Consider the following 18,530-nt stretch of genomic DNA (forward strand, 5'->3'; position numbering starts at 1 on the left):
AAAAGAAGAGTGAATAAGAGGGTCCAAATGGGGAAACGAGCGAGCAGTGAGAGAAAAAAGATGTGCTTTACTTCAAGCCGAGGCAATAAATAGACATCAATACAAAGAGTGGCCGGACAGGAAATGGACTTTTGTTGAGGTTTAAAAAAAAACAAAATTAGTAACAACAATTCTCTCAGTATATACAGATGTCTGTTATAGTTAAGGTGCCAGAATACATGAATTCAGTATGTGAGGTGAAAAAATAACCGAAGGATTTAGACAAATATTTCATTATTACCACGTATGTCATACACACAATAACATAGACATCAATAGTAATCCATTAACTCCACATCAGCTACATATAAAAGTTGACAAACCATCAAAGATAGCTTCTGCCACACTGCTCTCTCTCTGCTTGGCTGTTATGGGAAGGGCCACATTTCAAAGGCCAGCAGTGCAAATACTAAAACACTAAAACGAAAATTATTGCAGTTTTAAACATAATAAAAAGCTCTGATGCACTGTGGATACAGTCCATTAATCTACGACTGTTATTCTGCTAGGATGTCCACAGGCTTTTGGAGAGAGTGGCAACTATGATAGATAGTGTGTGTGTAAAATACAATTGTAATGGACACTCAGGGAATATAGCTACTTCCAATAACGCTTAGTTACACTTGTACCCAGTGAGAAAATCCAGAATTGGTCCCTCATAAACTTGAGGATGTGAAAGATAAACATAGTTACTTTATTCTGCAAAGTTGAAACCAAAGAGTGGACTCACCTGCACACGAGGGTGGCAATGATGACGCACCAGGCGGTGCAGCAGCAGTCTGCGTTGGGCTGCTCATCACTCTTTTTGCGACAGCAGCAGAGCCAAAAAGAGTAGAAGAGGAGGAAGAGTAGGTCCAGAGCCAGACAGGCCAAAGCCACCCCACCCAGCAGCAGAATGGACTGTAGGACAACAAGCAAGCAAAGAGAAAAGGTCAACATGGTATTGTTTGAAATGTTACCTTATCTGACCTAAGGGCTTTTCACACCTGAAAGTCCAGACCAAGGTCTAAGGCAAGGTTCATGTTTTTGTTACATTGCATACACTTTATCATGTTAGTTTTGGTTTCACATTGCAATTTAGAAGTGCACTAAAGAACTTTGCACGACACACCTACGTCCTGTTGTCATCATCTACGTGGGCTGTGTATCCCTATACTTGACACTGACTGGTTTGTAGAGGAGCGTGCGTCCGATGTTTGTGTGTTGTCAGTTTGGAGGGTAGCCTTTTCTGTTTGAATTGAGAAAAATGAATGTCCGTTCTCTCTCATCCTTTCCGAAAGTGAAGTGTAAGTTTCAGGATTTTTATGCATTTCTACAAGTTGACTCTTCACTTTTTCTTTGGACCAAATTATCCTCCTCTCCCCATGTGCTAGTGACTCATTTTTACTTTTCTTACAGTTCTTTTGCCTCTTCTATTGCTTACTAGCTGATGCTAGCCTTCTTGTAATTGGTCCGAAAGTCCGAACCATTCAAAAAAAGTGATTTTACAAGAATCATGGTTCAGTTTGATCCGGACGAAGACCACCTCTTCTGGTCTGAGGCACCTCTCACACCTGCTATTTAGGTCCGGACAAAACTGAAAAGTCTGAAGGACTATAGAGGATCAATAGAAGGATCAAGAAAGCCCCAAATAAGGACTGGATATTATCAATATATTATTTTTTGGCTGAATGAGCAGCATTACACATGCTGTTACACTTTCATAGTCAATATAATACTCACTTTTCACCCCTAGGCAGCCTTTCATTCACTCTGTGTAACACTGGCGGCACTCATCACTAGGGCAACATCTAAATAGACGAAGTGAGGCCTATACATAACTAATGATCATCTGATGTATAAGTCCCTGGCCTAATTTCACAACACTACTCAATTGCTTTCCATTTGTCGACTGCAAATTTTTATTTTATGACCCATCTGAAAACCAAGAAAGACAAAACACACAGCACTGATATCACCTGCATGTTCTTTTGAAGAACATGGTGACACAATGGTCCAGGTGATGCTTTCCTGACATGTACAGGTCTTATCAGGTGGGGTGATTCTGTTCGCAATGAGGTCAAGTCTATATCAATAAGTACAGTCTCACAAGCCAGAGAGTCTTGTAGGTTTTGTCCCTGAACATGGCCAAGAGCCACTGACTTTGACAGGAAGGGACAATGTGACTGACATGTAAACCAACTAATCACAGGTGATTTTCAAAATGACCCTAGAACAAATGTGAAACAAAGCATGTGTTGAAAACAAGGGACGCATAACATCAGCATCAGCAGATATTTGCTTAAAATAAAAATCAGTTTAGATTTGACCTGTATTTTCGACCGATGTTTGATCATGTATTTGTTGTACTCTGGATATCAGTATTCTCCCATATTGGTGCATGCCTTGTAAAAATGTGTAAATATCTCATTTACTAGTTACCAAGTGTTTTGAAGTTATTCAAAGTACTTGAATAACTTTTAGACATAATGCCACAAACTTTTTTTTTTTTCAATTTGGGGTCTGTGTCTTGCTCCAAAAGGCTCATTGTTAAGCAGGCCATTGTTAGAAAAAGTTTATTTGGCGTCAGATTGATAATAACTGGTGGTAGGAAGTGAGCACTAGCCTACTGTTTTAGAATAAAAACTGTCAGTCCAAATGAGTCGCTGTAAAATCTGTGGTTGGAGAACATTCTGGAGATTCCCAACAGTCGCACAGGTATGGAATACCAGTTTGACATTTTTGTTGGTGTTTGTTGCAGAACACGGAGTAAGAAGGCTCTGGGCTAACCCTAGTTAAGAGGAGGCAGATTACATTCTGTCACTCTTGTTGTGATTACTTTAAGACTAAGCACTTTAAGACCACCTAACCACAAATTCCTCTGGGACTGTCATCACTTGCAATGAAGCCCACCATCACTGCAAGAGGGTTCAGCAATGGATGGACTTGGCTCGATGTCAGATCATCTAATCTCAATGTACCCAGTGAACTTCTGTCTCCATGTGAGCATTTTCAGTCTCTCGAAATCATAGTGTCCTTATCCCTTTCAACCTGTGCCAAGCCATCCATCAAGCATCAAGCTCACTGTGTGGGATCGCAGACGGCTGGGGAGGCCATTGTGTCCGCTCAGGAAAGCCGCAATGGAGAGCTTTGTGACTGTGCATGGGGAGGAAGGCTGGGAGAACAGGTTCAGCTCACTCCAGCTGAGAGCAAAATGAAGCTCTGTTGTCCCCCCCTCAGCTGCACTCCAAATTGTTTTGAAAGAATGAAATCAAGATGATTAAGCAGAGATAAAGTATGCTACTGAGAAGTTAATAACAATGCCATCCCATACTAGGCTATAAATCACCAATAAGCTCAATCACATCAACAAAGCTAACAATAAAAACAACCCCCTTCCTTGCTAAAGTTTGGAGCAATCTTTCACACAGGTATTCATCACAAAGACTGCTCTCTGTTATGGCAAATGCTTGGGAAAAAATTAAACTATCTCAAGGTCTAAATCCACTCCAATCATCAGAATGGTCAATGGACCGTGGATACTGGCTTGTGGTGAAACGGAATGTTTCATTTGTGTTCTCCACCTCTTCCTGTTGTAGGAAAGGCTTTAGAGAGAAAGCGTCCATTATCTGATTTCTGCTCAAAAGCAGCTGCTTTACATTTCTACACCATATAAGGCATGGAAACAATTTCCAAAAAGGAATACAATCCAGTTCCCGGAGGAGGATGCTAAATATGGCTCTAAATTTGGGCTTTGGCTGTCCACTGCACCGGATAGTTAGAAATGAACAAAGTACACTATTCAGACAGATAAAGAAAAAGAATCTTTTATAACATCCTGATTCGATCTTGTCAATCTCTGTCGCAATCAGCTTTTTTTGTGGAAAATACATCACTTAAAAAGCAGATAAGACCAAGATTTCGCCTGTTTTATTTTAATTATAAAAACACAGAAAAGATAAAATAGACAATCTGATGGATAAATTCTATGTCCATACAAAACCATCCATTTTATTGAGCAATAGTTCCAGTTTTGCACACAATCCACCATGAACACCTTTGAAAAATCTCTATCTCTGGCAAAACCTCTTGTCTTTTTCTTCCTCTCTGCACCATAGGACATCATCCTGAGGTTCAGGTTCCTGCTGTGGCAGTGCCTGATCACGCTCGGGTACCTGCTGCTTCACTGTCTTTAGTCTGCCTGATGCCCACCGGCTCTCCTGCAAGTACTTGATTCCCCAGAATCCTTTCTACCTTTCGAAGACGTTTCTGCTACTGTAGACTTGTGACTCTTCCCTCGGACCTGCATGTAGTTGCTCAGATCTGTTATTGATGACTCATAACCTTATTTAGCTAAACTGCTCTACCTGTGAAATCTACTGTTATTGTAACTTAACCTCTTGAACTCTTTATTTACTGTCTATTTGCAAATAATATGCCTAGCGGTAAGAAAGGTGAATCAGCGACCGGAAGGCCGTGAGTTCAAATCCCATGATCGGCTGAGTATACCTAGTTTTGTCCTTGGATAAGGCACTTAACCCCCCAGACGGCACTGCTCTAGTGTGCTGCTCCCAGACTGGACACAGTTAGGCAGAAAAATGACTAACTTTCCTTGTAGGATCAATAAAGTACATAACATGACTGCACAATAAGGCTGGCTTTACATGTCAGATACTTAATAAAACTAAATTTTAATGGAGATGCACAATGTAAACCCTCTTTACACTCATCTGCAATTTGCCTGAAATTCAGACACAACAGAGAACCATCTTGATTTCACAAAACAAGTGATCACGCACCACAAGATCACATCAAACAATATTATTGCAAACAAATCATACCAATAGAAAAATGAACAAGAAAAAAAAAAACAGATGATTGTTTATTGGAAATATGAAATGGAAATTCCCCTGACATTTTGCAAGGTTGGTAGTCTTTCTTTTTGACAGCTACTTTGGCCATGACAGCAAGTTTCTATAATCAGCTGGCTAACAGCAATCGCTGTTCAAACAGCTGCTTGTGCCACCATTTGTTCTTCTTTGTTTGATCTACATAGCTAGATTATTCATTTTCTCACTTGATGCTGCTTAATTTCACATAGTATTGAGATTCCTTTGAGAGCCAAGGAATGAAAATTATTACAGTGGGGACCAAGACTAACATGCAGTGCTTCCAAGCCATGATGAAAGAGATATCAAGCACAACTATCAATGCTACTGAAACATACATTTTCAAAGACTTAACATACACAGAACAGATAACAATTCTAACTCCAAAAGACTGAACTTGACTTTATATCGCAAAAACGGATGACTTTTTAACCCAAAAGTACAAGCTGTTAATTTGACTATTTGGTGGAGTAATCAAATGTGCTGCCTGCCACTTAGTTTTTGATTTGCTTTGTGTAACAGGCAAGTTGCAAAAAAAATATGTTGCATGCAACTCACAACATGCAAACAGTCACATGAAAGTTTCACAATGTAAAGCCAGCCTGGTTCCAGGTAGACGAGGACAGGATCCTCTTTTGGATGTTCTCTGTTCCTCTCAAGGCGACTTCCTTATCGAATTTCAGGGAAATTTTGGTGTTGACTCAAGAAGGTCACAAGCCAAAGCTCTAATTTAACTTTGCGACAATATTTATTGTCAAGCTCTTTATACAAATAAATCCAGACTGAACACAGTCAAATTTTCAGACATCAAAAGGGAAGACTATGTGACTGAGGGGGAAGAAAGATTAGTGGTCTGTATAAGCTATCTAACCAAGACTTTAATTTTTACTAAGAGGTTTTACTAAACTCAACGTTTCCTGTGTATCCTGGTGAGGAAAGCAGTTAAAATAACTGCTAAATATAAGAACACCACCAAGGCTACATTTGACAGCATCTAGCCTGAGGCAAATGAGGACGGAGTTAGGATGAAGGGTGTGAGATGAAGGAGGCTGCAGCTTATTTTGAAGCCGATCTGGGAGCAGAGCCAGCAGGCACTTAGGATATGATTAATCAGTGTTTAAATACCCTCGTTTCCAAGGAATCACAGCTCCTGCCAGCACTGCATAGCTGATTTTGCATTTGTAGAACTAGACTAACAATGCTTTCGCAGAGCTCCTTACATTTAGACCAGTTTGTTTCTCAATAATGACACCGATGACAAAGAGGCAGCATCCTAAGGAACCTACACAGCAGGCAGTATAGCAATGAGCAACAGCACAAGAGACTGTAAGGGAAGCTATGAAGAAAATGTAGGCTCGACGTGTAGGCCGCAGGGTCAAGCTGAGGTTATGGGGGCTTGTTTATACATCACAAGCAATGAAACTAGACTCTGCACAGATACCGTCTATGGTGTCAAATAAAGGAAGATAAGCTTATTCCTAAGAAGTTCTCAACAGAAAAAGAAACCATCTGCTATTACAGCAAGGATGCCTGCAAATGGCAAACAAAAGAAAAGGCCTGCAAGTCTGTGAGTAATGCGTTTGGCACTCTTGACTTCTGCTGTGTGGAGCTAGCTCATACTTATGAACAGCACAGCAGTCATTTGATCTATATAGGTCACAGCGCTCACGTTTTCCCCCCCCTTAATTCCTGTGAGAACTCAGGCGAAAGAGACCGCTGCAATTAGCCAGATTTCAATCCTGCCACGTTTTCCTTTCTGCTGTTAACAGTTTTGCGACAGGAAAAGATCCAGACCCCACTCCTCTAAACAAGCTGTAATCCTGTAGATTATCTAAATGGGCCTTCTCCTGCCACATGCTGAATGGGGTCCACCACAGAGCAGTTTATAAAGAATCTCATCCCCATAGAGAAAAACCTGCTTATACAGCTTTGCTGATTTCAGGTCCTACAGACGCCGTTCCATTTTATTTCTCTAACGGCAGATGCTTTATAGTCATTACTGTGGCATCAGCAGCCACACAAAGGAAAAAAAATAGGGAAACTTTGTGTGGAATGCCATCGTGTTTATTAGTGTAAGCAGCAAGCTATTTGGTGTTCTGGGGTATGGAACGTGTTCATGATGAACTGCTTGGTCTGAGCGCATTTGAAATGTCTCAGTCTCCCACAGGCGTCCTCTTCCAAATGAGTAGGAAATCGATTGGAGGAAAATATGATTCCTCAGGCCTAATGCTGCACATAAAATTCTGCTCACCTAACACAAAAATCAGAAACATCACTAAATGGTCAGATGTTGAAAATGTGTTCCAAGAAGCTTAGAAATAATTTTTAAGAAAGTTTCTTAAAAATTAGAAACCCATGACGACAAAATTAACATTAGCTAACTAGCTTGTTAGCACAACTATCTTACAGAGACGGAGCTTCATTCAATGAGCCGACATCTTTATTCTTCAGATGCTCTGATGTGGAGGATGTCCTCCCATGCCAGCTAAGGTCGACTTTACAAATGGCACAACTGACAACCTTTTTTTGGAGTTCAGCGTGAAATGCTCCCACACTTTTTTGTTCTTGAGGCTGCTCTCCAGTAAGCAGCAGTGTCAAAACATTCCTAGTTAGCACGGAAAACAAACGTGATGACGTCACCAACTAATCGACTATTAAATTAGCTGCCAACTAAATCGATTAATCGTTGCACCCCTAGATTCTACAGTTGAAGCTTAGGTTTCAAGGACAATTTTGGCAGTTGGTTTCACAGCACTTGCTTTCATTAAACTTTAATTTGAAAGACTGATTTGGAATTTGTTTAGTTTTTATTCATTTCTACGAAAGATTTGTGAGCCGTGGTCAACATTTGTGGCCTTTGATTTGATGTCTTCATATCTTTATCTTCTCCTCAGCCCTTAAACCAGACTTATTAAGGGGGAAAAAGCAACAACATGCCCTCACCACGTTTTCCTAAGATTTAGTGCTGTCTGAGAAAGAAGCACTGTGAGCCGTTCTTTACTTCTGCTCAGGGTTCCAAGCAGTTCCCACTTTGATGGAAAAAACATGAGGCTCATTTCGCTTGCGATTATAGCAGCAAGGGGCGAAATTGAGGCCAGAGTCTTCTCTGAGAAAACGACAGTAATCTCGGGAGGGGCGTTTCTAAGTTTCCCGTTCTTTGAAGTGCATGGTAGCATACCTGACCACACATATGCACAAACACACACGAGGCAAACGACACCCAACGTCAAACTGCTTAGGAAGCAGTAAACCAGACTGTTTGGACTTTATTGAGACGAATGCAAACAGAAGCATTACAGGCTCCATGACTGAACAAATGGTGAGTCGTTAGAGAAGGTTAGTTCATCACCAGCCTGTGCTGCTGATGGCACCTTTGCAATTTCCCTAACGCCAGGAGCGTCATGTGATGATTTTATTTGCAGCGCTCCGCTGAGAGAAACAGCTTGTGTTTCCTGCCTGGCCTCATGACAAGACGGCCTCGTCAGTCTGTATCGCACCAGGCAAACAAACTGACAAAACAGATTAACAACATCCCAGCTCGCTCTTCCTGCTCTTCAAACGGAATCCCAGTGAATGACATACTGGAAGGCTTGAAATAATCACACTTTAAAAAAAGGGCCCATTTTGGACCCTCCTCGGGCGTGAGGCAGCACAGATGACTGTGGAAACTTTGCCAGGCCATCTTCCTCCCCAAACCCAACACTACAAGCACAGTGCAGTCATGGATTAGTGCAAGCTCCCCCACACAGAGCCCTGGGAGAGGGCGTGGGAGTGGGAAAACATGCAGTGTTTCAACTGAGACATACAATCTAACAGTAAAGAAGCATTTTTTCACTCGGAATGGGGTAGATACTAAAAGGCTTAGGGAACAAGGATAGTGTTATTAAGGTGAAATACACTGGGCTGCTTTGGATGGGTTAAAGTACTGACTATTGCTTAAAAAAAGGTCATTTCTAAGAATCTTTGTTAACCAGTTTAAGAAAACGTTAATGAATAGCACAGTTAGCAGTGAACCAGATCGTTCAATTCTCAATACTGGGTTCACAAATAATGTGAACTATAAATGATGACTATAATTCAGTTATTGCACAATTTACTAACAACACTAGGGCTGGGGGGCAGGAAGAGTGCTGGAGTAAGTTGCAAATTGGCGCTGATTGTCAACTTTGGTGTTCAAACAATGCATTCAAGCAATGCATTGCATTAGACTGCATAATTAGCAGAATGGCAGTTCTTCTCAATCCATTGTCACATCTATATGATGTACACTGGCACCATTTTTTTATTGCGATACCATGATGTTATGATATTATGATGCATAGTTACAACCCTAATAGCTAGTACAGATGTACTGAAATTTCAGCTACTATTTTTAACCACTTTTTGCCATTTTCAAATGCCAAAATTTCAGTGCATGTTAACTACGCTATTCTTGAGTTGGTTTTTAAATTAGTTTAAAACAAAGTGGAAAAAAATGACTTTTTCTATCCAAAAAATGAAAAAGGCCTACAATGAAGTATCAAAAGATCCAACACTGAACACTCCTGTTTTTATTCTTTGCTTTCCTGTGCAGATACATTCCAACAGTTTGAGGAGCAGCAGATCAACAGTGAAAATGTCAGCCGTGTGGAACTGTTTCATGATTTCTATGAGGAACAATAGGCAAGCTATTTGTAATCACCATCAAGAATCAAGAGGGCGTTCAACGTACCATTTGAAAATGTGACATCCTGCTCGTTACGCAGAATATAGCAAAACAACAGAAGAGGGCAGGAAAGTCCCTGCTAGCACCTCAACCCTGCAGTTTTTGAAATGGAAAAAAAAATATTCACAAATGTCAGTGTCAAAGGCCTGTTTCTGTTGCCAGGATGTTGGATTTTGCATGCGCATACTGCAATAATTTTATCCAGTGTATTGTATGTTAATTGCTATTCAGTGTCAACTCTCATCAATGGTAAATGTGCTTTTCTCTCGTTAACATTTTTTGAACTTTTTATTCAAGAGGAAAAAAAAAAACCTTTGCTGTTTTGAGTTTCGGCTCAGTACGTTCAGTTCAGTTTTTTCATTTCAGTGCATCACTAACAGCTAAATGTGCACACACTGCTGTACCTGTTAAAAAAAAGAACAGTGTCCAATCATGGTTTACATGGACTGATCAAGTGAGGTTGGCATTAGTACCAGAAAAAAGGTGCCTGTGCTATCAGTAAAAGCAGTAAGTAAATCCAGTAAAGCTTTGGTCAGCTTTGCTTAGTTTTGGTCTACTGCAGACGTAACCCATACAACACAACTTTCAACCCATTGTCTAACAGTAGGATCAAAAATGTGCGGGTTTTCCAAATGTGAGGACATCCAAGAAACTCTCTCTCTACATCAAATAGCCCCCAGGAGCTCTGCCTGCTCGTACTTATCCATACACTCTTGGCTTTAGCCTCAAGCATCATACTGCTGACAAGGCTGACCCTGTAAGACTGGCCATTAGCCACAAATTCTTCATGAGCAGCGCTATCCAACATTCAAAGCCATGGCCTTGGCTAAACAGCAAAATCAACATCCATCAGTAACCACGATTAATCTAAATCTTTAAACTATTTCAGAAAATACTAACTGATACCAGAGCTTCATTTATTATAGGCCACCAAATTCAATTCTAATATTGTCAGTTTACACATATAAAACCAAAAGTTCCTTTAGTACAACAGTGTATTGGATAAAATGTATATTGCAAATTACATATACCTGTTTCAATTGTTTCCAAGCAAAGGACACGTTTGCCACAAAAATGCAATAATGTACTACTTCTGTTGAGTCAAAGAAGAGGTTCCTCTTAAACTATTCATTTCTCGGGTCATGTGTTTATCTCCTGAGCGTCTGACAACACCCCCCAAGGACAGTCATTTCATCTCTACCGTGAAATGCAACATGACATTTCATTCAACCCCAAAACAATGCATACATGTTGAGAAAAACACTCAGTTCAAAGATGTACTGTTGCCCCACATCAAGACAGTTACGACGATGCAATGACAATCTTTCTTGTCCTGAGGTCAGGGCAGGAATCACTTCTGAAGGTATCAAACACCATATTAGTTTGGCATAACTACAGTGTCAATCAGTTTCAACTTTAATCGACTTGACTCCCCAGTTTCTAAGCAGGATCAAATCTGGGGTGTCAATCCTCAGTTAGCCTAACACTGAACTAATACCACAGAGCTTACACCATCATCAGGCTTGTGGCCGCCAAACCCCATCAAATGAATATTTATGGAATATTATGAATAATTAGTATGACTGGGTCAAAGAACAGTCAAAACCCTGACTGTTTTCTTTGTTCTTTCAGAGATTCAAATAGAAGAAAGGTCCATGGGTCAGACTTTTAAATATTGGCCAAAATGGAATTTAGGACAAAGTTCAGACGTAAGCGCATCAGGCCAACAGTGGGCAACACCGAGGGGGTAAGATTAACCCTTAACTAAATAAGCTGACGTCTCCGATTAAGTCCGATCCCATGAACAAGTGCCCTGCTGTCTCCTCCCCACCCTCAGCTGTGCTGTTTGCCACTCCCCAGCTTAGCTTCAATCCAAATGCAATGAAAGATGGCCAATCATGAGAGCGGCTCAGTCATGCAGGGTCACTCGTACAAGCCATTCTGTCCCATTCAGTGTCTTTATGGCCTTATTCTACTGAAAGGGCTTTGTTAGCCCAGCAAGTGGCCAAGTCTGGGACAGGACTATCTCATGCTAATTTTTACTTCAGTATTAACTGCTGCACACTGCATTCTGTTTAGTATGTGCACACAGTGCATCACCACCAGAAAGAACAGGGGTACTCAGTAAATAAGCACAACAAGCACCACAATGTTTCTTATATGTATGTGATCTGACTTAACACTTTAGGAATATATGCTAATGATATTCATCAAATTCATGTAGGCATGCACTTAACTGACACCTAGAAGAAAAAAAAAAGGGTAGACCTCTATAAACATTTTGTGACTGATAGCGATACTTATTCTAGAGAGCTAAAAATTCTGAAAAACAAAAATATTAGCTGGTACAAATTTAAAATATTAAATTATATTTTAATTTTGTTAACCAACAGATTTGCTTAAACCAGGGACGCACTAATTTGGGAATTCTGCCTCAATGCCAGTATCTGATATTTTTAATGCTGATACCAAAATGCAGACATTGAGACCTACCTTGAGTAGCATTACAGAAAAATGTAACATTTATAGACAATTACAAATGCATTAAAATTAATAAAATACAGCCCAGAGTCATCGTGGACCCCTGGGTTGAACAGTGCTTTATTAATAATGACTGTCACTTTAGCATCTTTTATAAAGATAAAGCCACATAATCCCGATAGCAGAATACCATTGGGATCTACAAAAACAGCAACACAATCCGCTTTTTTTTGGTAAATTTCACAATGAAGAGGTTTGTTACAATGTAACTAATTACTGGTGCTTTATCTGTGGGAATTTTTGATGATACTGATAAATCCACAGAACCCCGGTATCTGTATACTGGTTGGGCCCTAAAAATGGTCACAAATTTGATTTTTCAATACCACAATGAAAACAGACTCCGGCATTCATTTGCAATATTTGCAACCACAACAACATGTCCACAATGTCAGAACCTAATCTGAGCCCAAAATGCCTAACTTGATCAGCATCTATCATAAGCCTATGTATCCCAAAAGCCAAAGGTTAGACACACCACCCAGACCAGTGTCCAAAAAGGTACTATCCAAATAAGCACCTTCAAAACAATAGGTTCAACAGTAAGATGCAACTGGACAGGGGGAGACAGACCTACAGACACAACTGCAAAAATAAAATATCTAAATTTATCTCTCAGAGAGCAAGTATGCTTTACATGCTGTGTAGGATATTCTTCAGGTGGTGTTTATCCAGCAGTTAGCAGTCAAATTTTGGACAGCTGATGACCATCTTAGGCTTTGTCAATGGGTGCAAGCCAAACCCATAGGCTGCTATTTTGAGTTCTTTCACATTTTCACAAAACAAGGACAGCTTTTGTGGACCTCTAGGTGCCATTTAGCATATGGTTAGCAACTAACTAAAGAATTCTTTGCTTATCTCCTCTCCTGTTGATGAAGTACAATGAAAAATACTAGTGCTGGCCACTTACATTGTCTACAAGAGTCTTAGCATCACACAACAACAGTGAATTCTGGTTTCAATATTATCTATACAGATCAAGCATTATATCCAAGGTAATCCACTCTATCATTAAATAGTGTCCATACTGCCATGTTGATAGAAATACAGAAGAAATAAAGAAGAAAACAAAGGAAAATAGAAAAGTGAACACAATATATGTCCAGTTTTTAAGATATTTGGGATGTTTATGATATCTCTGGATATTTGAGACATACATGATATCATCATATATTTGGAAAATGTTATGACATTGAATTTTATCAATACTGCCCAGCACTAAAGCATACTAAGAGTAAGCTTAGAGGACCAACAACATAAGGTATGGGGTCAGCATGTACGATTTTAGCTGCAGTCCATCTTTTTAATCCATGTTCCACATCAACACTTTAACAAATAAAACTGTCCAAAAACATACAAATTGAAACAATATAGTCTATCCACATTAGAAAGACCACTGCCAGGTAAGCTATAGCCTATGATTTGAAGCTAAAAAGAAAAGATTAAGCGAGCTGGACCTTTGTGCCTCAGTAATCACCAAAAGATCAAATGCTTTAACAAAAAAGAGGCACTAAAAAGTGAAGTGACAGGCACTTGCAGGTGGAAAACACCTAGGGAACCCGAATAAAACAGTAAATAACTTTATAGCAGAACTAACTTGGTAAACAGAAGTGGCTAGGACAAAGTAGACAGAAGTGAGTAAAGTCTGAAAGTGGAAGGTAGAGAAGAGAGGAGGCCTCACTTTCAGACAGATGGATTAAACCTGTTACACAAATCAATCTTTAAGCTTTCAGATCCCCAAATTAAAAATAAATTTGACACAAGTCAGATTAAAGCCATTTGTAGGACTTAAATAACTGCAAAACCTACTTGACTGACAGGCAAGCTTATTTGTGACATAGCTAGAAAAGGTGCACTAGCATTGTGATTAATTTTTCTATGAAGCATCAAATGTTACCTTGAGCCTTTTATTTTTTTGGGGGGATTTTTGCCCAATTATCTCCCTAATGTGCTCTGATCTGAATCTCTGGCATCATACACCACCACTCAATCTGTGAACAGAAAGGCAAGCACACACTTGCTGCAAGACATATGTCTATCCAGCCACTGCATCTTTTCGAACTGTTCACTCAACGCTCTAGGACAGCTGAATACACTTGGAGGAAAGTGCTGACTGTCCAAGTTTATTTATGTGAGCTGGCAGATGCTCAGAATTGGCCACTGCAGATGAACAGGAGAGAGAAACCATTCTCCACACCCGGAGAGCCGCAAGGTCAGTTGTGCTCTGCTGGAACCTCTGACTGTGGATGGCTGTGCAATCATGAGGATTCATACTTCACTTTCAATGATGTGACATTCGTCTTAGCCAGTCGCACCACTTGGATGCCCTGCATCATGTCACTTTTTCCACCCTAGTGACTGGAAACTCCATATCATCCGTATCATCAGGTACACTACACACTGTAGTGATGGTTCTTTAAGGGTTCTTTAGTAATTTCGAACCATGGACACTTTTGAGAAGGGCTCTATATAGCACCAAAAAGGGTTCTACTGTTGTTACAATGTCAAGCTTGTAACAACAGCAGAACTCTTTTCAAAAAGGTGCTATATAGAACCATATACAACACTACCTCCATCAATCTGAAGAACTTTCTCACGATGAAAAAAGACCCTTTAATCATGCTAAGGCTTTGTTGAGTGTTCATGGTTCTATATAGAACCATTCTGTTTATTAAAGAACCACTGAAAACCATTCTTAAGTGTGAACATAAAAACAGCTTGGCTATGGACCATATATTGAGAAATTTGTGCACAAGAAGTTAAACATCACAGCTATGCCTGTATCTTTTGTTAACGGATTGTTGTTCATTCAAAATGCCAATGATTTACAAAGTTATACTGACATGTTAAATTCATAGTCTTTACAGTTCTTTACAGTTAGGTTGATTTAAATGAATTTAGCTATCATTCCTCAAGCTCTCAGGAGCTGGACATGCTAGTGTTCAAGTAGAGGTCAATGCCAAATACCTGGACTCCTCCAAATTGTAATTAAGCTCTGAAATCACAAAGTGGGCGATACATTCTGAAATGAATGCTCCTTTAAAATAGCTGAATACAAACAAGTGGGTTTAAAAGGTGCACTTGCTCTCTTACGTTAAACATTAACCTAAGATAAATATGGCAAAGCACAACTGAACTGCAGTGAGTACATATATCCAAAATCTCAGCCCTTTAAAATAACATTTGTTTACATTCTTTGCATTCGAACACCAATGTACAGACACACCAAAGTCACTTCAGGAGAACAGAATGTGCAAAGCCACCTCCTAGTCAAGTTTACTGGATTCATTTTCACGTATTCAGTTCATAAGTTAAAAGTATAAACAGGAAAAATTCTGCAACATTCTCTATCAATTTCTACTGTACAAGCTCACCACCAAGCAAAATAACTCGCTTAACTGAGCATGACCAGGTCAAACTTGGTTTAAGATGAGCTGGTAATTAAAAGGCACTGTCAACAGGCTTGTACTCGTAACTTGTCTGTCCACCATCTGCTACCTTGATGACGAAAAATCACAGCCGAGGGGGTTCAAGGCCCCTCCTTCAGCCACGCTCGTGAGTGTTTTTCTCTGGCAGGGTGAACACTGGATAAGCTTTTCTGAGATGACACTGCTACGCTTTTTTGCAGCATTGATATTTGACAATGAGATAACCCCCCCTCCCCGTGACCCAGAAGGATAAGCGACTTGGAAGATGAATGAATGAATGAACAAGATGAATGAGATAAACTAGGCCAAACAGTGGCTGTTATCAGCACAACATATCGCTGCTGTCGGAAGGAAACCTCGTAGCTCTATTTTTGTTTATGTTTTTTAGTTTTTGACATAATTTGAAAATGCCTGTTGTCCTTTACATTGTGTGTAAATTTCATCATGAATGGACAAAAAGAAACAGCCAAAAATGGCTTAGAAGTCTGGTTTACTAACATCAAAAGTAAAGTAGGTTTTTCCTTTTCCTGTAAAGTTATCATTTTGGAGATACGAGGTTTTCTTCCGACAACAGTGATATGCAGGATAGTAACAATCAAGAGTGCAACTATTTCAACAAAGTATTGAAAATGGGGTACTGAAATTTAAAACTATAATTTGCAGTAATATTCACAATGTTATACAACAGATCATTCAAACTGATTCTTAAATTAAGAAAATAAGATGAATCTAAAATGATGTACATCAATACACCCTTATTAACTGTTGACATTCATTCACTTTGTCACAGAGGACATACAAACGACTTTGACACCTGGTGATCTGATGCAGTGGAGGTAGATGGGATATATTCAGATTCCAACTGTTCACTGAGAATACAATCCTGGCACCAGAAATATAATATACACAGACTAGCCATAACATTAAAACCACCTCCTTGTATTTCCATTTTATCAGCTCCACTTACAATATAGGTGCACTTTGTAGTTCTACAATTACAGACTGTAGTCCATCTGTTTCTCTGCATACTTTGTTATCCCCCCTTTACCCTGTTCATCAATGGTCAGGACCCCCATAGCACTGCTACAGAGCAGGTATTATTCAGGTGGTGGATCATTCTCAGCACTGCAGTGACACTGGTGGTGGTGTGTTGGTGTGTGTTGCACTGGTACGAGTGGATCAGACACAGCAGTGATGCTGGAGTTTTTAAATACTGTGTCCACTCAATGTCCACTCTATTAGCCATGCCTGGCTTGTTGGTCCACCTTGCAGATGTTAAGTCAGAGACAGTAGATGATCTGTTGCTGCACAGTTTGTGTTGGTCATCTTCTAGTTCTTCATCAGTGGTCACAGGATGCCCACATGACATTGTTGGCTGGATATTTTTGGCTGGTGGGTTTTTCTCAGTCCAGCAGTGACACTGAGGTATTTAAAAACTACAGCAGCACTGCTGCGTCTGATCCGCTCATACCAGTGCAACACACACTAACACGTCAACATCACGTCAGTGTGACGGCAATGCTGAGAATAACCACCACCCAAGTAATACCTGCTCTGTGGTGGTCCTGTGAGGGTCTAGCAAAGTATGCAGAGAAACAGATGGACTACAGCCTCTAATTATAGAACTACAAAGGGCACCTATGTGGTACTCAGTAAGTGAAGCTGACAAAATGGACAAAGAGTGTAGAAACGAGGAGGTGGTTGTAATGAACTGGCTGGTCGGTGTATATTATATAATAACATCACCAACATGACAGCCCCCAGCGACTGGGACTTAATGAAAGAAAGGAGAAAATCGCATACATTGTGTACGACTTACCTGCTGATAGGACGAATCCTCAGGGCGAAAATCACTGCTGGTTTGCTCGAACTGCAGGTTGAAGTGAGGAAGGCGATGCAGCAAGTTTACCCACCACGGTGGGGAATAATTCACAACGGCAGCCATTCTCACTTACAGTAATGGAAACTAGTCGCAAAACCAAGCAGCTAAATTATATTAGGAGGCTGCAGGGTCGAGATTCCGGCCGACACAGAAATGGCAGCAAACTGCAAACACTCGACACTAGTTAGCCAGGTGGTCTTCAGGGTCATTTGTAGTCAAGTCCAGATCCTCCGATTGTCCTTTCTCATCATCTATAATGAATAATATGCGGCAGCTAGGTACCTACAGAAGATCTAGCATTAACGTTTCATCGCCTTATCGTTTTGTCATCCTGAGCTGCAGTAGCTGTTAAGAGTCCAGTGTTGGTACCAGTAAGCTAGACGTCGGCTTTGTTGCCCACCGTGTCCTTTCGGCTCTGTGGCTCTAACTAGCCAAAACACGCAAACCAGCAGGAGGAAAACGTGAGCCTCAGCCTGGAGAATTGACTTACTTCCTCTGTCTCCACCTCGACTAGCGTCTAGTTTCGAGCTAGCTAGCTAGCGTTGTCTAGCAGCCCGGTTCCTTTATTGTTGTGATACATTAGCCGGCTAGCTAGCTAGCTAGATTAGGTCTAACCTTAATTAATCGGCGGACACAGCAACATGACCTCAAAATGTCAAGCGGCTAAGCTTCACACAAAGAAATCTGCACAAAACCGAATTGCAGTCCCTGCTCTGCTCTTGCTGACAATCACGGTTAGCTGGTTAGCCTGATGAAACCCCTGTGCTCGGTGTTGTTAGCTAGTCATTGAGACGTGCGAGCCGTTTGATCTTCATGTTTGGCCAAGCAACACGACTCAGCCGCTGTGATTCCGTATGTCCCCGTTCATGCTCGAATCGGCTCCCGCTCTGCCTTTTGTTGTACAAGTCCGGCGGATGCAAACTGGCACCCAAACACTTGCGCGTCCGGATCACTCGGTATCTTGACTTCCTATCGATAAACTCGGACGGTAATCCTTCATCCAGTGTGAACGGCACCGACTGATGCCCACACTGCAGAGCTCCAGCCAGCGCCGTATGGAAGATTCA

At 40.6% G+C, this 18,530-nt stretch overlaps 1 protein-coding gene across 2 annotated transcripts in view; it reads right to left on the minus strand.

Annotated features, from left to right (window-relative positions):
• The window catches only part of ttyh3a (tweety family member 3a), a 71,509-nt gene extending 52,979 nt beyond the window's left edge, over positions 1–18,530 (minus strand). For both annotated transcript variants that reach the window (XM_036566749.1, XM_036566748.1), the window contains exons 1-2: positions 17,401–18,530; positions 770–939 (exon numbers count right to left, since the gene is read on the minus strand). In XM_036566749.1, coding sequence (XP_036422642.1) covers positions 770–939; positions 17,401–17,526 — 296 coding nt within the window. In that variant the 5' untranslated portion in view covers positions 17,527–18,530. The remainder of the gene's footprint in view (positions 1–769; positions 940–17,400) is intronic.

This window comes from Colossoma macropomum, unplaced genomic scaffold (genome assembly GCF_904425465.1).
Source record: "Colossoma macropomum unplaced genomic scaffold, Colossoma_macropomum, whole genome shotgun sequence".
Lineage (NCBI taxonomy): Eukaryota > Metazoa > Chordata > Actinopteri > Characiformes > Serrasalmidae > Colossoma > Colossoma macropomum.